This window comes from Thalassophryne amazonica, chromosome 16, assembly GCF_902500255.1.
Source record: "Thalassophryne amazonica chromosome 16, fThaAma1.1, whole genome shotgun sequence".
NCBI lineage: Eukaryota > Metazoa > Chordata > Actinopteri > Batrachoidiformes > Batrachoididae > Thalassophryne > Thalassophryne amazonica.
In genome coordinates, this window is record NC_047118.1 from 31,278,160 (window position 1) to 31,305,280 (window position 27,121).

General features: G+C 39.8%; 3 protein-coding genes across 6 annotated transcripts in view; 2 read left to right on the plus strand and 1 right to left on the minus strand.

Annotated features, from left to right (window-relative positions):
* cramp1 (cramped chromatin regulator homolog 1) overlaps nt 1–7,683 on the minus strand; it is a 39,269-nt gene extending 31,586 nt beyond the window's left edge. Inside the window, 7 exon segments of the mRNA XM_034189577.1 lie at nt 1,145–1,193; nt 1,354–1,437; nt 1,951–2,102; nt 2,298–2,500; nt 7,326–7,570; nt 7,573–7,635; nt 7,638–7,683. Of these exon segments, the coding sequence (XP_034045468.1) occupies nt 1,145–1,193; nt 1,354–1,437; nt 1,951–2,102; nt 2,298–2,500; nt 7,326–7,570; nt 7,573–7,635; nt 7,638–7,683 (842 nt within the window).
* On the plus strand, nt 47–19,689 carry jpt2 (Jupiter microtubule associated homolog 2). 4 transcript variants are annotated; one of them, XM_034189580.1, is made up of 7 exons: nt 47–51; nt 277–283; nt 10,678–10,754; nt 11,710–11,858; nt 14,291–14,439; nt 15,060–15,096; nt 18,312–19,689. In XM_034189580.1, exons 3-7 carry the CDS (start codon nt 10,699–10,701, stop codon nt 18,548–18,550), a joined length of 630 nt encoding a protein of 209 aa, XP_034045471.1. In that variant the 5' UTR covers nt 47–51; nt 277–283; nt 10,678–10,698; the 3' UTR covers nt 18,551–19,689. The 4 variants fall into 4 exon arrangements, with proteins under 4 accessions (XP_034045471.1, XP_034045473.1, XP_034045469.1 ...); XM_034189582.1 differs by lacking the exons at nt 47–51; nt 277–283 and having other exon boundaries at nt 10,470–10,754; nt 15,060–15,091; nt 18,294–18,468; XM_034189578.1 differs by lacking the exons at nt 47–51; nt 277–283 and having other exon boundaries at nt 10,471–10,754.
* A 3,974-nt stretch (nt 19,690–23,663) lies between these two features.
* The window catches only part of mapk8ip3 (mitogen-activated protein kinase 8 interacting protein 3), a 100,703-nt gene continuing 97,245 nt past the window's right edge, over nt 23,664–27,121 (plus strand). The window contains exon 1 of the mRNA XM_034189575.1: nt 23,664–24,584. Within this exon, the coding sequence (XP_034045466.1) occupies nt 24,279–24,584 (306 nt within the window). The 5' untranslated portion in view covers nt 23,664–24,278. The remainder of the gene's footprint in view (nt 24,585–27,121) is intronic.

Sequence of the window (27,121 nt, forward strand, 5' to 3'; positions counted from 1 at the left end):
AATTACAGCCACAAACAAATAAAATAAATAATGTTAAAATTACTCTGTTTTGTTTTTGTGTCAAGCATGTAACGTCTCACTGTAACGTAAACCTGAACTACACGACCCACAATGCTCCCTGCGTCGACCGGCCAATCACATTTTGCACTTAATGATGACATCATCAGCAAGCAACAGGCAGCCAATCTGCTACAAACACACAACAGATGGACTAAATGTTTGATTTTAGGGTTTACAAACATTTTTTTGACCGTTAAACTTTGCTCACTTTACCAGTAAAAAAAAAAAAATACATATATATTATCGGACTAAAAGTTATCGGAACTAAATTTATCAGAAGCTAATTGATGATGGTTTTAAAACTTATCTGAAAAGCTAATCCGATAGCTAATACATTAGCTTCAACAATTATCTGGTATCGGATCATCTGATCTGTGCCCACCACTGCATACAAGTGTAACCAATTTTTACCAAATACATCCAAGTACATACAATTCCCATTACATGATGTTTTGCGCATGCACAGACTGCTACTTCTGTGTTTATCCCACACTTTTCCAAAAAGTTGTAATGTTTCTCTAAACATCTCCAAACTATCTTCTGTTGAAGTAAGCAAGATGTTTTTCATGGATTTCGTTTGGAGGAGGTGGATCAGAGGGGAGGCTTCTGCTCAGAGAATGGCATGGTACCAATTACTGGATACTGTAACCACTCTTGCACTTTCACATACTTTTACACAAGATGACCCGAGGTGTGGGCCATTTACAGACAATCCAACTATTAACATTTGTAGATCATTATGTCACAGACTTCTTAACTTGTTTGAAACTTGCCAGTTTATGCACAATTTTCTACAATGCTACTTTTACCAGAGATTACAAACATTTTCAGGCCCTGATTGGTTCTGATCACCCCCCGCTCCAAAAACATGCACAATCGTGTAACAAAGTCAGCAGTAGGAGACCACCCAAGACTAGATGCTGAGTGTTTCTTTTTGCACATATGGTGGAGTAGATCAAGTCAAAACCCCATAAATGACCATGTGCATAAACTCACCTCTTGTGCTATTTAACATGAAAAAAATGTAACAGTGTGTGTGTGCGTGTGTCTCACTTATTGACAGACTGATTTATTACCAACTTACCCTTGCTGGATGAGTTCATTCAGCTTTGCTACATTCTTGTCATCCATTACTGTCAGAAGAGAAAAATCATAAAGTCAGAGAATGGCTTACATCATCATCCCTCAAGACCAGCTGTCCCTTTTGACTGGAAGCATGCAGTGCTTAATGGAGTCCCATGTGCGCTAAACTAAGACAGCAAAACAATCACAAAAACAACAGCCTTCACTTACATCCTCCACTTTTTTGCGGAGCTCGGCGTAGCAGATGAGGCCGTACACTTCTTGGGAGGATTTTTTTCAACACTCTGGAGTAAGCTGTGAAGGGAATGGACACATAAGTCCAAACACTGCTAGAGCACAAAACCCAAGACATAAAACTAACAAATAACAACAAAACCGCAACTAACAATTAACACATTGTTTATTTTAAGAGTAATCAGTCTATAAATGTCTAAATATAGTTTTTAATTCTCACTGTTTCCCCAGAATCTAAAGACAAAGCTTCAGACCTTTTCAAAAAATCATTAATCACCTTATTAAATGAGCCAAGTGGAAAACCAGCTTTCCATAGATTTAAAATCTTCTAATGGCAAAACAAATACTGTTTCAAATCCATTTAAAATACCAGTAGTTAAACTAAAATTCCAGTCCCAGTGTACCTCTGGTATATAACAATATGAACCCGTCGCTTAAACCGTTGTACACTGACACCGAACCACATAATAGCAGTTCCAAATAACCCACAAATTTCTAAGTAGTAATGTTTTACAGTATTCAATATTTATACATTTTCCAACAAAGACGGGAAAATGAACTGAGACTACTCACCATTGGCAAAGTCAATGGTTTGGAAGATCTTATGCCAAGTTCGGTAGTAAAAATGTCGGACTTGCTCTTTGTTCTTCACCATGTTTGCAGGTTTGCCTCTCTTCTTTATTAATAGCAATGTTGTTCTGGATAGCTTCAAAGTCTTTCCCATGCTGTGAAAAGAAGTAGTAGGAACATATTTAATGTATCATAATACGCCTAAAGGTTCAAGCTTGACCTTGCTCTTAATACATTATGATACATAAATAGATTAAGTTAAACTGTGTGCCACTTGTTTCACAGTCACTATGTATCATTTAATAAATGGAGTACTTGCTTATGATACTCGATCAGGTTCCTCTCCATACCTCATAAAGACCCTCAAAAAAGCTGTTTTTGTCCTCTGCACTCCAAGACTCCCACTGCCGACGGGCCCTCTTCTGGTTACCAGTTTGCTCCTCCTTCTCTGTAGAACCTTGCCCCTTGGAAGCCTTAGATATCCCTCCACCAGAGCCAGCAACAGAACCTGATTGTCCCACTGCACCCTGAGAAGAGGAGCCATTTTCGGCCCCTGTGATACACAAGGAAAGGCAGTACAAAAATCCATCAGCTGAGTAACACTGTAATGAATGGAACCAAATGTCTTCTTGTTGTTTTGTATAGCATGAAACATACAACTGTAGGTCTGAGATCTAGTTTTGGAGATGTCAGCATATGTCTCACAATGCCACATAGAGCTATTACAGGTGCACAACCTGCAGAGGTTCCCGTCTGTGGTTTATCTAGGCAAGGTGGCAGGAAAAGCATTCAGCACCCTAAGGCAAGGTCTGCAGTACACAAACCCAAAACCATCTCCTAGTAGGTCTGAACAGCCTATTTTAGTCCAGCACAACACAAAGTCAGGAGGGACTAACACAATGAGCTAATTGCCATTGCGGCATTGCAACAGCTTTAGACAACTGAAGACTTTCAGGCAAAACGGGTCACAATTTACAACCACAAATCTCTCTGTAGGCTGCAGGCATTAACCTAGATGTGTCAGTTTCAAAGCAGATGTGCACTAATATAGCATCACATCAAAATAATTAGGACTTCCTTTGTAAATAATAGTCATTTGAAAAATTCTAAATATAACAAGAAAAGTCTCTTTCTCTTTTAAACAAGTAAAGAAAATCAAATCTGCTACCCACAGCCTTTATAATGGAAACGTTTAATTCTATGAATCCAACCCAAATTGCGTTATATAACAAGTTAGGGAAGGAGAACATATTAGATAGGCTACACCACGAGCGGATATACATTTTAAAAAGTTAGTAATATTTTCCTCACAAATGTGTATGAAAGAAAAGACTCTTCAGTCAAGAAGACTGTTATTATCTGGGTGGAGGATTCTCAGTTACAGGGTCTCAAATAAGATGGTATGTTTTCATTTCATTTTGGCCACACCAGTTACTCTAAAACATATATGCTGCTCCTTCAAATTTCACTTCCACACTGTAGTTTCCACTTGTCTAAACTGTCAGTGAACTTTATTGCTCAGACAATGTTCCTAAGCCAAATCAACCATGACACAGCCTCTAAGCTTTAGCATAATTCACCTGCATGACAAGTTACCAGAGCAACAAAGCATCAGCCATTTAATCCTCATACGAGGTCTATTAGATAATAAACCGACCTTTTTATTTTTTTTAACTATATGGATTTGAATGACGTGCGATTCCACCAATCATGCTTGAACCCCTCGTGCTCATGCGTGAGTTTTTTTCACGCGTCGGTGTGACGTCATTTCCCTGTGGGCAGGCCCTTGAGTGAGATGTGGTCCCGCCCTCTCGGCTGAATTCCTTTGTTTCACCACGCTGCTCGAGACGGCGCGCGTTGCTTTATCAACATTTTTTCTGGACCTGTGAGGAATATCCGAGTGGATACTATTCGAGAAATTAAGCTGGTTTTCGGTGAAAAGTTTAAACGGCTGATGAGAGATTATGGGGTGTTTCTGTCGTGTAAGGACTTCCCACAGAGCAGGGACGTCCTGCAGCGCTTCCAGGCGCTGTCGTCGGCCTGTTTCGACCTGAAAACATCCTAATTTAAGGCTTAATTCACCCATGACGTTGTGAGAGAACAGAGAAGATTGAGAAGAGGCCGGCATGAGGACTTTATGCGGACATTCCACTGTTTAAGGACATTTTTTAATGAAAGACGTGCGCGCAAATTCGCCGAGTCGTTTCCGTGATGACTTGGCGAATCTGTGTGCGCCGCGACAGGAAAAACACCTCCGTGTTGAAAACCATTTGTAAAATTCAGGCGGCTTTTGATGGCTTTCAACAAGTGAGTAACTGAGAAATTTAACAGCTTGGGCATGTTCCAACTTGCCCGTTAAGGTTTCCAACGGAGCTGTTTTTCCTGTCGCGACCCCCCGCGGTCGGGTCCGGCCCGACATGCGACTCTGCCCGCACGTTCTTTCATTTAAAAATGTCTGTTAACAATGGAATGTCCGAATAAACTCCTCAGGCCGACTTCTTCTGAAAGTTCTTTGTTCTCTGACGACTTACTGGGTCAACAGAGCCTGAAATGTGGAAGTTTTCAACTTGAAACGGTGAGACGCTGCCGCCTCGGAGCGCAGATCGCCGTCAGGCGCCGTGGGCCGTCCTTACAACGACACTACCAGACCAAATTCTCTCATCAGTTTATCGAATGGTGTCCACTCAGTTGTGCCTTACAGCTTTGAAAAATTTTTTATCAAACAAAGCAGCAATCTCTGAGCCATTCCTAAACAATGAAAAAAATCGACGAGAGGGTGGGCGACTCCTCACTCAAAGACTGCCCACAGACGAATGACGTAACCGACAGGCGTGAAAAAAACTCTTGCATGCCCACGAGGGTTCAAGCATGTCTGATGTAATCACACGTGATTCAAATCCATATGGTTTTTGAAAAAAATAATAAGGTCGGATACTTTTCTAATAGACCTCGTATATGCCTTTTACTTTGTGTCTAACCTGTGTTTGCCTGCAACAAGGATATCAGGACAGGGAAAACGAGGATGTTCTGATCCCACTCACGTCACTAAGTGAAAATGTATGGGATTGCTCCTCCTCATTAAAGACAACATGCCTCTTTAATTAGTTCAATAAATAAATACAAATCAAAGAAAATAATAAGTAATAATAATAAGTATTTTTAATAATTAATCACTAGATAACGTCAAGCAAAATTGCAAATCATTCTGTGTGAGGATTTCACTCTTTTCTGTTTTCCTGTATACCAAGGTAAATGTCTTGGGTTATGGATTCAGTCAGTCAATGAATGTGTCCATACAAACTCCACAACTCACGCCATAAAAACTAGTGCACATTCAGTTTTGAAATGTTGGGTTCTGACACAGGTGAAGACCAGTGAACCTTTTATTTTGAGCCATGTTGGTATTTAACATGCACAGTTAACCATAATGTCAAATAAAGGCACAGACTCCTATTACCAATTGCAGGGTCCTGGTGGCCACTAAAGCCACTGTTGTTTGTATGTTGGGATGTGGACCATTGGTCAAACCAAAAAAAGTTATGTAAAGATTTTTCCCTGGACACCAAGGAACAATAATTTTTTTAAACTATTTTCTAGCATCACATGGAATAAACAATTAATTGATCAACTGCAACAACTGTCAAATTCATTGTTCACTAAAATTATTGCAAGTTGTAATGAACATTAACACACTTAATTGTTTTAAATTTCTGCAAATTGTATGCATATTATTTTTAGAATGGCATACTACAAAAAATGGCAATGCACAAAGTGGTGAGTCAAATATGATTTGCATCAGGGATTTGCATTTTTCTAAATAATGCGATATTGTAAATGTAATTAGCTTTTTGGCTGCCCCCACTTGTTTAGGGTCACCACAGCAGATTCAGTACAGATCCACAATGGGATTTGGCACAAGTTTTATGCCGGAAGCCCTTCCTGATAGCAAGTCCAGTTCTACATGGAGAAACACAGACAATCCCTGGTGCTCCCAAGTGGTCTCTCAGCCAAGTACTAATCAGGACCCACTCTACTCCACTTATGAGATCAGACAGGATTAGGTTGCTAATGGCAGCATTGTGAATATCACTTGAAGAATAAAACTGTAGGTTGCTACGCTATATATAGCTGTATTGATAATACGCAATTATATTTGTACATAACACTCATGACATGTCAATCTAGGTCATGTGATTATGAGGCTGTGTGTGTGTGTGTGTGCTGTCATTTCGGCTGCTCTCGTTTTGGGTCGGGGTCGCCACAGCGGATACAGCCAGATCCGCATTGGTATTTGGCACAAGTTTTACGTCGGATGCCCTTCCTGACGCAACTCCAGTTTTACCAGGAGAAACACACACACAGCTGCTGCTGTTCCGAAGAGGTCTCCCATCCAAGTACTAATCAGATGTCGCACCTCTTAGCTTCTGAGATCTGACAGGATCAGACTTACATAGAGCAGACCGGCTCTGATTATGAGGCTATGTACCTGTACTTTATTTTCTATATGTACGCAGGTCTCAAATTTTGTTTTGAAGCAACTCTCCTAAACACTTTCCTCTGTTCCAAAATATCTGTAATTATCTCTGGTGATGATTGTCATATATGCACATCATATATGCATTTTATACTTGAAGAAGAAAAAACAAAATGCATAACATGACTGGGATTCAACCTGGGGGTTTTAGACTCAGAGGTCCCACCCTCTACCACTTACACCACAGCTTCTCATACTCTGCAGTGGGTCATATCTTAAAATGATCAAAAACATGCCACATATGAATGGCTATGGGATTACGCTGACCTAAAACCTAACCCCATGGGACAATTAACACAGCTATATACAGACATAATTTTGTATCACCAATATGACTCCATACAGATAGCAAAATGCCACTTGCCATGCCACTGCATGTAGTTCGTGGACACATTTGTAATTTTAAAAAATATTTTACATTTTCAGAAGTGAAAATGTAAATTGTAAAATTCCCAATTTTACTGTATCAGTGGTTCAAGATCCTGGATTAAAGTAAAACTGCCATCCTTTTTTGTGTTCAGTATAGGAAGAAAGTGCATGGAACCCAACTGTGCACACATGAGGACTTGAACTTTTATATTTATTTTAGGATGCTGGGTTGATAGGAACAGCTGAGTCTTCATAGGTAGTTTCCAGTAAATAAGTGAAAGCACTCTGGTGATGCCTGAATTGTGATTTGACATTTGGCCTGTGAGTGCCACAGAAATATCAGGATGGTGTTAAAACGTGGGTTGTACTCTGAGTACAACCTGGCCACTGGCTCAAACGGGTATCACTTTAGCTACCTCCGACAAACTGTAAACATTTGTAATTAAAACATCTTTTAAACCGACTGCCACAGTACCTTTGATTTTGCCCCGCCATGTCCATTGATGCCGACTGAATCCTTCCTGATCCGTTTGCTCGGAGGTCGAACGCTTGATCTGAGAAAATGATGCTGGTCGTGGCATGGTGGAGCAGCTCCGCCGAGGTGTGGGGGCTGTAGGTCGAGCCTTGTCCGGTTCGGTTCGGCGAGAGGCCAGGGAGACTGAACCGGGGCTGAGAGCCGTGGCTGCTGATTAAGAATTTCCACTCCGTCGTCTCCCTTGTACTGCGCTCCTCGCTCGCCTGCTCTGCGCTCTCCTCCTCGTCGCAACCGCCGAGCTTTCTGGGCGATTCGCCGTCCCATCGACCACCGATCGCTCCCTGGAACCCGGTGTCATGCTGCCAAAACACATTCGGGAAAAAATTTGTCAGATTAGAAACAAACGGTGTACGAAATTAACTTCGAAAGACGACGTTTCTCTTCGCTCAACATGGCCGCCGCTGTTTGTTTCAAATCCCTTCTCCAGTCCCGACAAAACAACATCAAATATATGCATTTAACGTCTTTGGATCATTTATATACAACAACCAAAACAGTTTGGCATCAGCCCTTCGTGTTTTAGCGACTGTCTTTGCGCTGGATATTACAATATTTCGGGTTAAATCCCAACTAAATTCAAATGCGAGCGCTTTCCAGTTTAGCGCCCTGCAGAAACGACAACGCAAAACCTCGGTGCCTTCGACCTCTAAATAGTGTTTATTTCAGACAAAATCTTACACATTCTCATGCTCGTCGGTAGCAGACGACGCCCTTCTTTCTCTTCACCATGGGTCCGACAAGATATGTGGACAATTTCTGACCAAACTGAGCATAATACAGCGACAACGATATCTTGATTCTGTCCTCCCTTGCTGCTGCCTCGACTGAGCTGAACTCTGCGGCAGTTCTACTGTTTATCACCAACAATATTAGTCAATGAATATTTTTCAAAAACAAACACAACTGTGATATTAAAAATGTCGATTACTGCAACTGATGCAGAACAATTTGCTACTGCCCACGTTTGTCTGGCTGATCTGAATTGATAAGCAGATAGTTTTATTAACATGCCTCCAAGTGGACTTGCTTATTACTACGTCACCATCGCACACAGAAATAATATCTGCAAACGTATTTAATATAAACCCCAAAACACCAGTGTTATCAAACACGAAAATAACCAGTTTCTCACATAGGCGATCTCCTCATAACACAAATAATCCATGCTCAGCGTGGATCATTGGAAGAAGAATGCTTGATTCGATCTATATGCATCCGACATGATGCATGACATGTGCATCTATATGCATCTGACATGACATTTCCATAACTATGCTATAATGTACGCTTTACAATAAAATGTTAATATTGTGTTTGATCTGTTGTTCCTTCATGATTTATGTCTTTTGACTAATCAGGTGGATGTGGGGGGTGACAGTGAAATAAATCTCCATGAAGAGCCATAACATGAACATGAAATGCCTCAGATTGAAAGTGATGAGGGACATCCTTATCTCAATCTGATTTTAGGTGCAAGCCTTTTATCACAATTGTGCCTATCATACATTAATGGGGCCTATAACAGTACTGATCTGCTTAGTTATGTGTGGAAGAGTTCAATCTGTAACTGACTTCCTTGTGCTTCTTAAAACCCGACAAAGGCAGCAAATCGTTTTAAAGCCTATATGAAATTATAATAAAATTTATGCTTGAGAATAACATTGTGCTGTAACCTGACGTTAACTAAAAATTAGGAACTTGCTGTCATCGAACTAAATTAACCTTTATTACTATATAATACGGTATTCTATAGTGATTTTAAAGTTTAACAAAGAATCTACAATACCACTTTGAAGGTTTCATGTAATTATAGTTATAGATACTTGGAACAATCGTCAGTTAGAGGAATCTGTGTTGTGGTTAGCTACATTCCATTAAAAAAGATCACTCCATTCATACCGAAATAACACAACTAGCATAGCTGCTGCTGTTGCTCTTAGCTAACGTTAACAAACGAGCATTAGCGAGACCTATTTCAGGAAAAAGACCATTTAAAATAAATAAAGCTCTTAAATACTTTGTTACCAGCGTTACTGTATGAGCGTTTAGACTTTAGAAACTACCTGAAGTGGAAACCTGTTGGTGATATTCCCAATCGACCCAGAAGATAGCATAGCTAGCAATAGCAGCCCCGAGCTTGCTTCTCGCCGATGACAGTTCCTGCAGTTTTCTTTTTTTTTTTCCCTCCACGCGTTTTGTCACGCCCAAACAAGTCGAAAACAATCACGCGATTGGTCAGGAACACAACGCGGCACTGCTAAGTATGATGGACAGGCGATTGCGCCAATTGTTAAAGAAAAGGCTCGGCAGAGGACCAATCGTAATCCTTTTCCTGGGGTGCAAATTCTCTGTCTGTATTTTATCATTTTCAGAGACAGTCAATGTTCAGAGGAATTTAAATCGTTTAATAAAGTAAAGTTTATATTGTATAATTAATGCTCTACAATTAATGCTCTTAATGTTACGTCCCATGTTTTTTAAGTTTCGCCCACATAATGATTGACATTTGCGAAGTCCAATCAAAGAACGTAACGCGTGCACTTATTTTCACTTTTTTTAGAGCTCTCAAAATTAAAACGCGATAAAAAGAAATAAAACGTAAAAAACGCAGTAATTTAAAAATAAACGCGGTCGTGCACTAATTACAAACTAAAACGATTTTAAACTAAACGATTAAGATAAAATGTAAAATATAAACTTAAAATCAAAATTAACGACCATCTCATACAGTTATTATTTAATATCAGGATTTGTGCCAAGATACAATTTCATTTTTTCATAAAGCAATCATTGTGTCATTACTTTCAAGCGCTGTATAATTTGAAATATTTAAATTTATAATGCGAGGAGGTTATGGCTCTGCTAACGGCTCCGCCCACGCCGTCTTTGTCTTTCCTCAGAGCCCCGCCCCGGTGAAAAAACCAAGCGCTGTATGGTTTTTCACGTGTCATGTGAACCAACGAAATTTACCAATAGGTACGTTCGTAAATTGATTCTCTGACGCCCGTCAACACATCTCGAAAACCTTTCTTTTTTTTAATAATAATTTGACTCAAAATCTTCGAGCCGTCCAAATATATAAAATAAAATAACATTTTTATTATGTGTCCACGCACTCTGGTTACAAACGTGTATTCTATCTTTTAAATGCGTCATGGTCATTACCGGCCTGTCACATGCACAACGGAACTCAAGAAAAACTAAACGAGCGCACCTCTCTCAGGGTGAACTGAATTCTGCAAACAGGGGAAGTTGCTGGTCTCCCGCTTGGCAAAGTTGTTTTTGTGGTTTTAAAAGCTCGAAAAAAGATACAATGACTTCGACGAACATGTTTCAAGGGTTGGATAATAGTGCGAAGCCAAGTTCAAGGTAAAGAACAAATAAGATTGATTTGGTTAATTCGGCTAATGTTAGCCTCGCAACGTAACGGCAGATTACAGCACCTCATTAGCTTTGTTTTGTGCAAGTTTGATACTTTAGGTTTTTATCATGACTCGAATACGCAAAGGTGGTCTTACGTAAGACATGACCGATTAAATGAGCTGCTTTGGTTTGGGTCACCGATTGGTCTGGGTTATCAGTTAGCTAACGAGCTAGCATACCAGGCGTTGTCTGCAGCGCCTGTGGAAGTGTGAAGAAGCTCCGCGTTGTTGTAATGTTGCGGCCACGCTGTCCTCGTAAGTCGGCGCAGTTTGCTGTGTTATCAACCTTTAATCATTATAATCATTATAATTGCTCTTGTGTAAATCTACGCACGAAGTTAATTTATGGACTCTTTCCAAGCCTATTAAATGAGCTTTACATATGCAAAGCACTAAACCTGTTTTAGTGTTAATACAAGCTTTGGCTGGAAAGTTTTACTAATGCTTATTTTCAAGGTTGTTACAGTATTTTTCGCATCATCTGTTGAATTGGATCACGTGTGGAGAAGTGTCAGGAAGGGCATCTGGTGGAAAAATTGTGCAAAATCAACATGCAGATCTCAGATCTGCTGTTGTGATCTCAAGTGAAAAAAGGGAGAAGCCAAATGGACTTTGTTATAGAACTTGGTAATTTTGAAGGTAACTGAGATAAAGTGTGAAGAGTGCAGATTTGACATAGGACACTTTAACACACTGTATAACATTTTCAGAATGAAGTTGTAGCCATGTTTTGATACTTAAAATTTCAGACTGAATGAAGACTAAAATCCAGATATTAAACTATGTCTATGTTTCATATATTATAATCATTCCACGCATAAAATATGGCTCCGCAATCCTAATGGCAACAACTCTGGCAAGACCTTCTGAAAGTCTTTCTATAATTCTTTTACCTTCTGAAGGGTTTTGCAGCCTCCTGGTGGTGGTTGCAGTAACTTGTTTGGCTGTGAAGAAGACGCAGCACCATCAAGAAGACCCAATAAAATGTCATCTACAGTTTTTGCTCCACCAGCGGAATCCCAGAACATCCCCAGACGCTCCAATCCTCCAGGTAAGTATGCTGGTGTGGATAAATGGGTGAAGCGGGGCAGGGACAGCAAAGTTAAGCTGTCTTGACACTTGCACAACTTTGATCTGTGCACTTGCATGCACTCTGCCGTGGAGGAGAGTAAACAGCTTCGTGCAAGTGTGCAAAGAAAATTTTGAAATGTTCAAAATCTCTGTCACGCATCAAGTATGTGAACTTTACGTGAACATTGTGTAAACAATTAAAAACGCTGCATGAGTGTGATTGCATGAGCGCACCGCATCACAGCGCAGCTCATCTGGATGATTATAACGAGATGTTAAATCTATCATAAACATAATTTTACAGCTGCTCATGAGAAGGAATGAATATGTAACTGTTATACCAAGCCATCACAATATAAACATTACAAATAATTACCATTTAGAGGGTTCCAACTGCGTTCTCCACTTCATGAAACACAGGAAAAAGAGGGGGCAAAAAGCTGCATATGAAACAGTCTTCAGATTCCGGAAGTGATTGGAGTTGTTTTCAACAGCCAAACAGAGGAAATGATTAATCCATTATGAAATAATTACTTTATATATGCAGCGTCCGGTGCACATAGTGTGGCATCCAACTGGGAACAAAGCGTGTGGCATTGTTACAACGAAGTGCGCAAGAGTGCGGAGCCAAAATGTGTTCAAGTGTGAAAGAACCTTTACTTGTAACAACTCATTTTGATCTTGTCTGTTATCTTGAAGCAAGTCTTGCATGCGATTTGCCACACAGCCAAATACAATGAGGTGCATGTGCGGAGCAGTAGTGCAACAGATAACAGAATATTGACAGAGGAATCCTTCAAATGGTGATGCAAGCACTAAATTCAGCACAAATGCTCTCTAGACATTACGCTTATGAAAAAAATGGACTGGCCATTTGAATTTTCAATAAGCAGCCAACTATACCTTTTTAGAATCTTTATGAGCAGAGTCAGACCAGTAATGTATAGTTTCAATATGATTGTAGCATTTTTTTATTTTAACCTCTGTATAATTCTCCAGTTGACTCCTACTTGTCCATCTATTGAAAATTCAAGTGGCCAGTCTTTTCTTTTTCTCAAAAGGATTGTTTATCTCCAGGAACGACCTTTTTCTTTTTATTTATTTATCTTTGTGGGTTGTCGTGTTTGAAGACAAAGTGATGACCCAGTTTTGCTGCTGACTGCTTGAGATTTTCTTTCTAAATCTTCACATACCCTTCCTTCTACCTGGAGGCGATTACCAGTTCCAGACACACTGAAGCATCCCTACAGCATAATGCTCACCATCGCCTTATTTTGCTGTGGGGACTGTGTTCTTTGGGTTATACGCCTTTCCCTTCTTTCTCCAAACATAAGCAACATCTCTATGGCCAAAGCTCAAGTTTCATCTCATCTGACCAAAGGACACATTTCCAGTATGTATAATCTTTCTCCAGGTTGTCCTTAACATAATTCAGTCTGGCTTGAAGGTGTCTCTTCTGTGGAAGTGGTGTTTTTCTTGGTCTGCAACCTTGCAGTCCATTCCTGTTCTTTTAGACTACAATTCCCAACTAGGTTAAGTCATTCACTGGTGTCTTGGCACTTTAGACACTTCTCTTACTATTTTTCTTTCCAGAGTCTTTGAAATCCCTTTGAATTTCTTGATGCTTTCACTTCAGTTCTTGACACTTGGAAATGTTGTGGTAACTCCTCCTGCTTTGTGAGCATCAACATTTCTTTTTCTCAAGTCTAAACTGACTTCTTTGGTTCTTTCTCAAGTGACAGCTCAAACCCTTACTGAAGTTTTTATATTGTGTGTACACTGAAAAATAACCTCAGTTTTGACTTGATTTTTCAAGCTTTGAGCATTTCAAAGTTAAAGCACCTCATGCTCAACAGTGGTTTGTTTTGTGGTTCAATAAAAAGGGTCAGTCCAAAAGGGGGCTAATAATTTTGACTGCTGTAATTTTTGTTTTTTGTGAAATAATTTTGTTTCTGTGTGCAAAGTAAAATAAGGTAAGCATCTCAAATATAACTAGGATCTTTAGAAATGCTGTGTTGGAAAATTCCTTGTTCTGTTAAAAAAAATATTTGTACAGTTACTCACCCTCAGATGTCAAAACAATATCTGGACCTAGAAGTGGTATCCATGGAGTACAATGGGTTGTGGTGTCCTAAATTTGAAGGCACTGGAATTTGCAAGCCATTAATGTGTGACTATGAATTTTTGACATAAATGATAGTTTCAAAACACTAGCCTTCTTATTTTAAATGACCCTTGCTTTGAAATATTTTGACATGCTTAAAAAATGCTAATTGCATTTGCCATCAGTTCTATACTGGTCATAAATTGAGATGAAATCTGACCACATGACTGTAAAATGTCAAGCTCTGACGTTTTGAACACATTTAGTAAAAATAAATAACTACATGATCTTCACTATGTTCTGTGTAGGTGGTAAGACAAGTGGAATATTTGAACCAGAACCTCCAGCTCAACCAAAAAAACCAATACCTCCAGGTGGTCTAAGCAGTAACATATTTGGGTCTGTAGAAAGTGTACCTGCCCAAAGTCCAACCAGGAGCCACCCAAACAAGCCAAAGGTGAGTCAGGTATCAAATCTTTGCATTTCACATGAGCCGTCTTTTTCACTTGCTAAGTATTTATAAATAAAGGTTGAGTTGAGTTTTTGTGAAAAGGTGGGTGGGGATGGATGGGTTGTCTGCCTGGATGGTTACCAACCAGAACCCAGGGCGGTTCTGTAGTGTGGTGGATGAAGCACATGCACCCTGACTGGTGAATGGATTGAAGAAATGTGTGCCACATTCCCCTGAGAGAGATTATTTGTTGATTGCAGTTTAGAATGATTTTTCTGCTTAAATTGAGTAAGTACATGAAAATACTGTTTGCAGTGTGGGTAACGTTCACTAGATGCGTAGCTGAAGCTGCTCTGTGCTTATTTTCATTGCGTGTCAGTGTTTTGAGTTATTCACAAAATGTCACTCTGGTTACCCTCTCACCCTCTGCTGCTGGCGGCTCTGCCAGTGTATAAACATGGAAAACAAAGGAGGCAGCGTTGGTCACTATTTGCTGTCACATCTGTAGTGTGAATTTGTACTTAAAGGAGCCTTGGTTAAGGAAATTACTTTCCCTCCCCCCAAACCTGTGTAAATTCCATTCTTTGACATTGTACCATGACATGTGCTTATCTTTCTATTTACAGGACAATCTAAGTGTTGGACCTGAACCCGAATCGCCAGGTGAGTTTATTAGATTAAAAAAAATAATAATAAAAAATGTATGTGTGTTTATATATTCATGTGTGCTCAGATAAAAAAAAAAATCTGACATTAGTGTGATGTGAAATTTTGATTTGTTCCTCCATTACACACGCTAATGTGGAGTGCACAGTCAAAAACGTGAGACATCTCCATGTAATGTGGAGTTGGGTCGTGAAGGGAATGCAATGTCAAACTTGGGCCAAATCAACATACCATGTTGGACCTGCTGTGGCGACTGTAAGCAAAAAGAGACAAGCCAAAAGAACCTAAAGTGCCAGTTCTGTAAGCAATATAATTCACCAGATTCCTTTTACTTGAATGAAACAAGCACTTCCATTAATTTTATTTTTTGAAAGGCTGGAAAAGACTACTGGAATGTCCAGTAGTACATACGTTGTCATATTTTGTTTTAAAGAGAAGACAATTGAATATAGAAATATAAATGCCAGGTTTTTAAGATTTAATTTGAGTAAATGTTATTTTAAGTAATAAAAATAATAGATTAAATGAAAGAAATGATAGATTAATCTTTTAATTTTTTTGTTATTTATGTTTGTTAGGTGCAACCCTAATTAAAAATAAGACTTAACATTATGGGCCAGATTTACTAAGATCTGAAATAATGAGTGCAAAATTGCACAGGCAGTCCAAACCTTTGTGCACTGGGGTGGAGACAGTTTTGCAAGTGATTGACTAAGACTAACTGTGCAGTTGATAGTGGGCAGTAACATGACATAAACAAACAGCACATTCAAAATGAGGATTTTGTGCATGTTAATAGTAGTAAGCGCAAAATGAAATTAGCCACTTGCACAGACTGTCTTGTTAGGCTTGAACTCTGCCACATAACTGAGCGTGTTCACACACTGGCAGTTAACAAAAGAAAAGCATGAAAAAGACTTGTTTCAAACATTTAATTATTCATCCATCTGTTTAAGCAAACTGATGAATTTGGTGCATCCAGAAAATATTCACAGCACATCACTTTTTCCACATTATGTTACAGCTTTATTCCAAAATGGAGTAAACTCCCCCCCCCCTCAGAATTCTACACACAGTACCCCATAATAAGAATGTGAAAATCATTCATTCATTCATCTTCTACCGCTTTGTCCAAATAAGGGTCGCGGGGGGGCTGGAGCCTATCCCAGCAGACATAGGGCATGAGGCGGGATACGGGGTTATTTATTTATTTATTTGTTTGTTTGTTTTAGATTTTTGCGAATTTATCAAAAAAAAAATCACATGTACATAAGCATTCACAGCCGTTGACATGAAGCTCAAAATTGAGCTCAGGTGCATCCTGTTTCCACTGGCTATCCTTGAGATGTTTCTACAGCTTAATTGGAGTCCACCTGGGGTAAATAAAGTTGATTAGACATGATTTGGAAAAGCACAGACCTGTCTACATATAAGGTCCCACAGTTGACAGTGTATGTCAGAGCACAAAGCAAGCATGAAGACAAAGAAATTGTCTGTAGACCTCAGAGACAGGATTGTCTCAAGGCACAAATCTGGAGAAGGGTACAGAAACATTTCTGCTGCTTTGAAGGTCTCATTGAGCACAGTGACCTCTATCATCTAAATGGAAGACGTTTGGATCCACCAGGACTCGTCCTTGATCTGGCTACCCGTCTAAACCGAGCGATTGTGGGAGAAGGGCCTTAGTCTGGGATGTGACCAAGAACCCAGTGTTCACTCTGTCAGAGCTCCAGCATTCCTCTCTAGAGAGATGAGGACCTTCCAGAAGGACAATCATCTTTGCAGTCCACCAATCAGGCCTGTATGGTAGAGTGGCCAGACGAAGCCACTGCTCAGTAAAAGACACATGACAGCCCACCTGGAGTTTGCCAAAGGGCACCTAAAAGACTCTCAGACCATGAGACACAAAATTCTCTGGTCTGGTGAGACAAAGATTGGTGTGAATGCCAGGTGTGAATGCCAGGTGTCATGTTTGATGGAAACCAGGCACCATCCCTACAGTGAAGCATGGCGGCAGCATCATGCTGTGGGGATGTTTTTCAGAGGCAGGAACTGGGGGACTAGTCAGGATTGAAGGAAAGATGAATGCAGCAATGTACAGAGACATCCTGGATGAAAACCTGCTCTTGATCTCAGACTGTGGTGATGTTGCTCTTTCAGCAAGACAATGACCCTAAACACACAGCCAAGATATCAAAAGAGTGGCTTCAGGACAACTCTGTGACTGTCCTTGAGTGGTCCAGCCAGAGCCCAGACCTGAATCTGATTGAACATCTCTGGAGAGATCTGCAAATGGCTGTGCACCGATGCTCACCATCCAACCTGATGGAGCTTGAGAGGTGCTGCAAAGAGGAATGGACAAAACTGCCCAAAGATAGGTGCACCAAGCTTGTGGAATCATATTCAAGAAGACTTGAGACTGTAATTGCTGACAAAGGTGCATCAACAAAGTATTCAGTGAAAGGTGTGAATACTTATGTACATGGGATTTCTTAGGTTTTTTTTTATTATTATTTTTCATTTTCAAAAATTAAAAAAAGAAATATCATCATGGGGTGTTGTGGGTAGAATTTGGGGTGGGGTGGGTGGGTGAATTGACTTCATACTGGAATAAGGCTGTAACATAACAAAATGTGGATAAAGTGAAATGCTGTGAATATTTCCAGATGTAGGGTGTGTGTGTCTTGAGACAGCCAGTTTCTCAAGTGCAATAAGTTGACACCAAGGTTTCAAACTCTGAAAAAACACACGCCTGTATTTTTTTTTTTTTTTTAACATGAAGCGGATGACTCTATAACGCTGCTGGACAGAAGGCCAGTCAGACACAGATTTCTTCCCCAGCTAAGGCCCGTATGCATTTACAGCTAGATGAACTGGAATAAAGCAGCTGCACTTGCATTTAGCACCCATGAAATTTCCTTTTGACTTTGATAAATCATGTTACTTGTGCTAACCTTGGGTATTTGTATGTTTCCTCCCAGAATTTTGCACTCTTGGGTGGACAAACCCCAAATTGCACATTTATAAAGGCAGAAATGCTAAATTGACAATGTATTATTTTGTGCATTTGACATACTCTTAGTAACTCAGCATGCAGGTGTATTTGCAAGTGCTATGGTGTTTATATACATTTTTACACAAGTAGACCTTTAGTAAATTGGGCCCTTTGTGTTGTTATATTTTTCTGAACTTTATGTATTGTTTTCCACCAGCTCCAGAGCATAAAGTGAGTGAGCCTGTGGTGAAGGAAGAAACTGTTTCCCCCAAAGCCTTGCCACCAAAGGAAGAGCCTGCTGCCGTGTCCTCCTGTCCAGAACCCAAGCCATCTCCCTCCCCGTTTCCTGATGCCAATGCACTGAAGAACCACGAGCCTCACTTGGGACCCAGGCCTCGCTCTCACAACAAGGTCCTCAATCCACCTGGAGGAAAGTCTAGTGTCGTATTCTACTGATCAACCGAGCACGCCAATCCTCCCTACGTCTCACGTACACCTTCTAGTCTGCTCCTCCCATTAATCTCTCATTCTCTCAGCCCCCCTCCTCCCAACAACCCCTTTGTTTACTGCAACTGTCCAACTAATCAAAGATCAGGAATTTCTGTTCTCAACATCAAATTCTTGTTCAAATATGTTGTCTACACGTTCTTGCACTTTCAGCCCCTTTTCTGGTTCTCAGCTCTTTGTCCAGTTTTTAGTGTCCATTGAAACCCAGATGATGCAATCAACAGATTTTCACTTAGAATGTGACTCCATTCAGTCTCACTGCTGCAGTCACTGTTTTCGTATATATACACGTTCTATTTTGATGCCAGTGCATTATTAGAAATCATTATCAAGAATTCTTTACACATAAATATATATTTATACAGTTTTCAGCTTTAAAGTGTTTCCAGAGTGTATTGATTTTCTGTTGCTGAATTACTGGTGTACAATCATTGCAGACACATTATAAGCAGCCATTTAATCCGGAGAAGGTGAATACACATTATAAGCAAAGGAAAGATGCTTCAGGGAGTTTACTAGTGCCACAAGCCACTCTTTGAGGGCTGTCCTTTTTTTCTTTTTTGTAATTAGATGAACACTTAAAATCAGTTGTTCTGTAGAAAAACTGTTGGACTATAACTGAAGACTGTTTTGTCAAACCTTTGAGCATTTTCTTCCTATTAGTTATCTAGTCATTTTGAAATGGACATATTCTTGTTTTCTCACTTTTTTTTTTTGCTTCCTTAAATTCCATTTTAATTTTATGCTCATAATGCAAATGTATTGTACAGGTACTATTCTGCTCTGTCTTCATTGCTTACTGCTAAGAAATGCCTTTTTCTTTCCTCTCCCTTGGGGTCGGCCCCGTTTATGTTTTAAATTAAAACGGTTAACCACAAGTGAACCTTGGACAAACATGGAGCTAATGTGAGTCCAGGTGGACTCCTCAGTAATCAGCGTTTCTTTCTTTCTTTGATGCTGCATATTCATGGTACTCTGATACCAGCCTGTCTCTCTCCCCCACCCCGTGTCAATGTGCCTAGTAGGCAATGAGCATAGCAGAAGAACTCCTGTGTATTGCAATAATGTAATAAATCTTGTTTGGCTTTTGAATTTTTGCATGGCTTTGCATAAACTTTGAAGCATGAGGAAATGTACTTAAATTTGCTACTGCATACTCTAAATCCCTAAGAAGAAAAACAACATTATAGAATCAACCGGTCTGTCCGTCAATGAGTCTTTAAAGTAGAACTTCTAATAGAGCAACTGATGCTATAGTGGTACCACACTTGAATACAGGTAAACCTTGTTAACTCGTGCAAGTTGGGGTACACAAAATTGGGCCAGAAGTTCTCTGAAACCGCAAGTTAATGAGGTTGACCCCCCCCAAAAAAAAAACCTAAATCAACTTTTTGGATGTGACTCTTTAGCTCTTTACTATGCGTAGGCGCATGTATAAATCTGAACCGGCTAAAGAGGAAGGTCCCATCCAAAAACTTCCAATTGTCCACATTGGCGATCCCTCCCAAAAATGGTCAAACCAAAATTGTTATATATATATATATATATATATATACAGTAGTCTAAATTTTCGGGATCTACAAATCGACCGAGAGTAAATCCAAAACGTGACTTGCACAAACACGAGTTAACGAGATTTACCTGTATGTGCCTAAATGGAGAATAATTCTGGTTTGTCTTCCCAAAGAGTTGACTGGACTTTAAAGGTATAATTTGTCTAATACATGCGTAGAGGTTTATTAGTTTAATGCGGGTGTGTAATCACATGATTTGCAACAAGCGGCAGAAGTATTTTGTGAGCTTACCCACACGTTTTTTTTTTGTTTTTTTTTTTTTTTAGATGACACTTAAAAAAAAAAAAAAAAGTGTACATCTCGGTGTAAAGTGATACTGTTTGCTTAAAACGGATGGTCAGAGATGGAGGTTTGAAGTCCAAGAAACATTTTGATACATGTTGTTGAACTTTAACCAGGGTACATTTTTAAGGTGTTTTTATTTCCTTGATGCGTGGTGTCCTGTGGTTACTTTTCTGACAAATCCAACAAGAAATTAAAAGTTAAATGAACAGAGCATTGCAGAAAATTAGAGGGAAAGATGTTAGGCTGTTCTTGGGTATAATTCAATTTTTGTTTTTTTGTTTTTTTTTATATGTTCTATACACCCATCACTCTATAATATTAAAAAATTCGGACAGGTAATGTCACCATAAATGAAAGCACTGTTGCAAATTCGGCAGCATTTCTAATGCAAATTTTCGTTTTCAAACTGAACTTATTCACGCTATGACCGTTTTCAGCGTGTTTCTGTCTGAGCTGAATTTTAGCATTAAAGACAAACGCTTCAGAAACTGCGGTGTCAGTGTGTCGCTGCCACCTACTGGAAGGAACAAGAAGTGCAGCAGTTTAAAAATTTGATGCAGCGTGATCGCAATTCTGATTTGCATGCAGCGCATTACCACGTGTTTTGCAATTTCAAAGACAAACTGAATCTTAACACCCTGTGTACGTACACGACGTATCACTCTATCTACATACAGTATGTGTGTATTTGTACACACATTGGAAAGTGGGTTCAGTGTGTCAGTATTTTTACTTTGTGGCAGTTGGTTGGTTTTAGTACTGCAGGTCTTTTATCCAGTCAGATTTTATGGTTGCCTGCTTTTTTGTCCCCATTGTTAATCCTCTAGACAGCAAACAATGGCCCAAACAAAACTTGTGACTCTGCCCCTTTAGTGTCTGGAAATAACATTTTCACAGTTATTGTCTCTAGATTTTTTTTTCTTCTTTTTTTAGCCATCTGATGGTCAAGAACAGATTTATTATAAGTCCAAACGATGCAGAATTAGTATTATTATTCAATAATGATAGTAATTGTCAATTTCTAAACTTTATTTGCAAGTTTTACAAAATGGCTTATGTGCATATTTCCTGGTGTACAGCAACACAGATAATTGCTGTTATTCACTCAGTAAAAAAGCTAAGTTATAAAATTATGTAAATTGCAAGTGGCCACAGAAGGGGAGTTTTGCATTCAATTGTCACAGTTTATTCATTTTGAAATGTGTGTTTACAGCTTTACATATAGGCCTTCACCAGTTTGTGGGGTCTTCAGCACCGAGGCACCTGCAGTGTTGGATCACACCGGCCGCAGTGGTTGATGTTCTCACACAGTGCGTGTAATACAACTCATCTGAGTCTCTCTGAGTAACTGTTCGACGCAAAGATATTCCAATGTTATCCAAGAATCCTCTGGTGAGATAATAACAGGGTACTAATGTTGTCCAGTCACCACCTTCACTGGATTACTTCCAGATTTCACAGTAACACTGGAAGCATCGGGGCCCTAAAGACTTGGACCTTTGGTGATGTCGATCTTTTCAGGGGAACAAATACCTCTGACTCATCTGTGACTCATGCAGTATTTCCATGTGTCTCCTGACTGTAAAGTCCCACAGACTTTAGCGTCACAACAAGATGAGTAATTTTCTCAAGGTCAATATTTGCTGCTAATGTTTGACTTATTTATAACTATTACACATATACACACATGCATATAAAAAAATTAATTTTGTTGGGAAAGTTGCATTTTTTTTGGGGGGGGGGGGGGGGGGTCAGGTATTTCAGGAGGTGACACTTGTCCAAATTGTTAGACACATTACTTATAAACTAAAATGTGTCAAGTATCTTTCATTTTAATTTTGAAGATAGCCCATAGCTCAAAAACAGCAGAAAATGTGTATCTCAAAACACAAGAATATTTAATTTCAAGTGACTATTTCTGCAGTATATGTAAATATTGTGAATCCGAGTCTGTTCCAGTGCACACAACCACAGTCCTGGGGAAGACTGTTGACTTGACAGTCGTTAACGCTCATTAAAACACAGAAGATCACAGCTGAAAGACCTGGCCGTTTCAGAATGGTGTATCAAAGCATATTCATGGAAAGTTGACTGGAAGGGAAAAGTGGTAGGAAAAGATACACAAACAACAGGGATGACCACAGCCTTGAGGAGATTGTCATATTAGATTCAAGAACTTGGGGAAACCTTATGAGGCTGGAGTCAGTGTATCAGTCAAAAATGCACAGACATGTCCAGGAAATCCTCTCTAACGGTTGCATTCCTAGTGTCAAGCTATGCATGAACCAGAGACGATGTCAGAAGTGTTATACGTGGGCTAAGAAGGAAAAAGAACTGGACCTTTGCTCAGTGGTCCAAAGTCCACTTTTCAGACACAAGTAAATTTTGCATGTCAATTTAAAAAATCCCAGAGTCTGGAGGGAAAGTGGAGAGACACAGAATCAAAGTTGCTTGAAGTCCAGTGTGAAGTTTCCATAATCAGTAATGATTTGGGGTTCTGTGTCATCTGGTGTTGGTCTACTGTGTTTTATCAAGTCCAAAGTTAATGCGGCCAAAATCTTTATATATATATATATATATATATATATATATATATATACATATATATCCCCTCCCCCTTAAAAAAACCAGTTTGAACCCGATATATATACTTTTTTCACATTGTCATTATGGGGTATTGTGTGTAGAATTTTGAGGGGGAAAAAGAATTTCATTCATTTTGCAAAAAAGCTGTAACACAAAATGTGAAAAGAAGTGAAGCGCTGTGAATATTTTCTTTATGCACAGTATTGGGGGGGGGGGGGGGGGTTGCAGGACTTATTTACCTTTACAGAAATGCTTTGTGGATGTGTTTCTATAGGGGTAACTAAATCACTTCCGACTATGGGTAATTTTGGCCTCAACCAAATTTTTGGTTGCCTGTCTGTACACACATACGCATTTATATATATATATATATATATATATATATATATATATATATATATATAGATAGATAGATAGATAGATAGATAGATAGATAGATAGATAGATAGATAGATAGATAGATAGATAGATTATTATTGTTATTATTATTCTATTATGCATATGTGTATTATATTTTCTGAAATATGTATATTATTATAATTATGTGGTTTAGTTAAGAAGAAGGAAAAAAAAAAAGACTGGTGTTTGTCATTTGCCACAGCGGCTGTTGCTCAGTGCAGACGGCGTGACGTCACCCAGCGCTGGTCAGCTGGCTCCTCCATCTGAGGAGCAAGGAGAGCCTCTCCCACAGGGAGACATCACCATCACCGCCCGAGCCTGGCCCCGGAACACCGCAGGGAGAGAGAACAAACAAAAAACCATTCGGACGTCAGGATGTTGTAGCGGAGGATCGTGCGCCGGGATCGCTGGTTTGGTTGCTCCTGTAATGGCTGGGCTCCATGGCTGCGGCCGCTGAGGAGAAGCAGGTGCGGCTTTTTCGACGGAGCCGCTCGGTTTTTCGGTATGGACCGAGCCACTGCTGTCCGGATCAGGCGCTCTCTTCTGGGGGAGAGCGATAGCCGCGGAGCAGGAGGAGGTGGAGGAGGAGGCCCTCTTTAGGTCCGACGTTTTCAGTACCGGGCCCGCGGTTACGCCTCATCACACACAACAGACAGCCGTCGGTTAACCAGCCTGCACGGGTTCCACGTGTATCTCCATCATACGGAGAACTGTGATCGTTCGTCCTCATCTTTGTGCTACAGAAGCCCCCCCTCTCCCCCCCTCCCCCCTAAAAAAAAAAAAACCCCGTTCGAACCCGAGCTCTTCCTCCGGGACTCGATCCGGCTGCCAGGATGATGGACCTACAGATCGACGAGGTGGTCTATCAGGACGACTACGGCTCCGGCACCGTCATGTCGGAGCGGGTGTCCGGTCTGGCCAACAGCATCTACCGGGAGTTCGAGCGGCTGATCCGCAGCTACGACGAGGAGGTGGTGAAGGAGCTGATGCCGCTGGTGGTCAACGTGCTGGAGAACCTTGACGCGGTGCTGACGGAGAACCAGGAGCACGAGGTGGAGCTGGAGTTGCTGAAGGAGGACAACGAACAGCTCATCACGCAGTACGAGAGGGAGAAAGCGCTGCGCAAGCAGGCGGAGGAGGTGAGTGACCCCGCACGCGGCCCCCCGCGCGCGCGGCCTCCTCCAGCGGCAGCATCATGCTGCGTTCACGGCCCTCTGCCCTGCCGGTTAACACGCCTCTCCTGCCAAACGAATAAAACTGTGGAATTCATATGGCCTTTGTAGCAGCTCTGTTATTAAAGGTGTAGATCAGCTTTTTATCTCAATTTTTTTCATTAAATGTGGTCAGACGTCATGTCAAATTACTTCATAGTTTTACATTTATTAGTATTATTTTGTTAATGTATCTGTACACACAGAGGCTATAATCTAAAACTGGACCTGGAACCCTACGTATTAGTCTTCTGTGACGTGTCACAATAGCTATTATGCACACTCTCTGTGACACGCCCACTGAGTTAGTTTGCAAATTCTGTGTGACACGCCCATATGGCTAGTGACAGAAAGGGCGGGGCTTGCCATGCCTAGCTTTCAATTAAAGTAGCAGGCACAGAAAGTGCTTCTTAAGGTACCCCATTTATTCCTGTTTTTTTTTTTTTTTTTTTACACAATTTCCATTCCGATTTCAAAATTGAGTAAATCGGGCCTAATTAAAAAAAATAGTGGGTAAAATTTAGTTCCCTGATATATGATGCCTAAATAAGTAAGTCCATTCCACTGCTCCATTGTTTGCACTTGGGGTTGCCACAGCAAATCCAAGGTGGATCTGCATGTTGAATTGGCACAGGTTTTACCCTTCCCGACGCAACACCACATGGAGAAATCTGGCAGGGGTGGGATTAGAACTGGGAACATTCCACACTGAAACCAAGGGCACTAACCACCACCCCTGCTCATATGATGCCTAAATAGTATACAAATAATGAATGTTTATGAGTTCAATGGTATGAATATATCATCAAATTAAATATTTGTTCCATTGAAAGAATGCAAAAAAATTCATTATTTGTTTTATATAACGCCTAAAATAGATCCTTGTCATTTGATATTTTATTAATTTATAAACAACAGAAAAGGGACTTACATTTTGGTGTTCCACTGGTGCTTAACAGTCTATCGTGAACTTTAAATCGGAATCCAAAATTGCGACGATGTAGTCCGTGATGCCGTGCACTGACTTTGTGTACTTCCAAAAAAAAAAAAAAAGACTTTGTGTAGTTCCTCAGTCCAGCAAAAAATCACATCAGAAATTTGTCCAGCTTTTCATCCTAACAGCTCTTCATGCCTCCAGACAGCTTACAGCGTGGTGGATTTGTTTTGTGTGTGTGTTAGAAGAATTGGCAGCGCCAATTAGCTCCATCAAATCGTTGTCTGTCAGTAAAACAAACTCCACAATGTTTAGCTAAACACCGCCCCAGTTGTGTGAGCATGCACGATGGTCGGGGTGTGCAATAGCACATTTCATATAGCACTAAAATTGCACGCTGAAAAAGAACTATTGCACTATTGAAACACAACGGCAAATGGTATGACTAATCCATGTCATGTGACATACAACCCACCAATCAAATGACAAGGATAAACTCAGCCGTTACATAAATCCTTCTCATTTGATTAGTGGATTGCATGTCATGTGGCATTCATTCTTTGTGCCACAGTATGAGTGACGTCACATTCTGTGCATTTTGTTTCCACACATTTCACTCTATTGAACAAGTTTTTGTAAAAATGCTTCCATGATACAAGGAGGCTAAAGCTGGCAGCTGCAGTGTTCTCATGCATTAGTGTTTGTTGAAGTGCTGTCATGTCAACTGGACAAGCTTTTATTTTGCATTTTTTCGCTAAAAAAGTTACCTTTCTTATTTTAAGTAAAATATAAAATGATCTATTTAGGTGTCATATAAAACAAATAATGAATGTTTGCTATTTGTGTAATGGAAAGAATATTTTCAGTTGTTGAAAGATGCAACATACCATTCAATGAGGCTGGCCTCATTGAATGGTATGTTGCATCTTTCAGCAATTTAGGTGTCATATAAAACAAATAATGAATGTTTGCCATTTGTGCAATGGAAAGAATATTTTCAATTGTTGAAAGATGCAACATACCAGTCAATGAGGTAGGAGCCTCAATGAATGGTATGTTGCATCTTTCAACTCATGCAGATATTCTTACCATTGCATTCATAATCATTTATTATTTGTATACTAATTAATATCTGCTGACATGCTACTTTTATCAAAGATTACAACTGATTTCAGGCCCCATATCTGATTTATTTATGTATTTATTGTGTCAAAATCATGTTGATGGGAGACCACCCTTCAAAACCTAACTTGTCTTAGTATGCATTATCTCTGTGTATGTGGGGTATTTTTAGCTGCACATTAATTTATGTTTTGAAGATACCTGGTGATGCATATTAGCTATTTTAAAAGTCTTACAATATGCATTCATTTTAAAACTGTATTGGGATAAGGAGGGTGCAGGAAAAATGTTTTCATTATCCTTTAGCAAAAATAAAAATATTTTTGTATTGCATGTAATTAAAATCAAAAAGCTTTCTTTCAAAAATCATAAATTAATTAGTACATTTATAAAATATCATACAGGATGA

Bases quoted from the DNA above. Each gene is read 5' to 3' on its own strand.
- jpt2 (XM_034189578.1), top strand. From the start codon at position 10,540: ATGGTCATTACCGGCCTGTCACATGCACAACGGAACTCAAGAAAAACT. The intron at 10,755-11,709 runs GTAAAGAACAAA...TACCTTCTGAAG, and splicing joins AGTGCGAAGCCAAGTTCAAG to GGTTTTGCAGCCTCCTGGTG. The intron at 14,440-15,059 runs GTGAGTCAGGTA...TTCTATTTACAG, and splicing joins GCCACCCAAACAAGCCAAAG to GACAATCTAAGTGTTGGACC.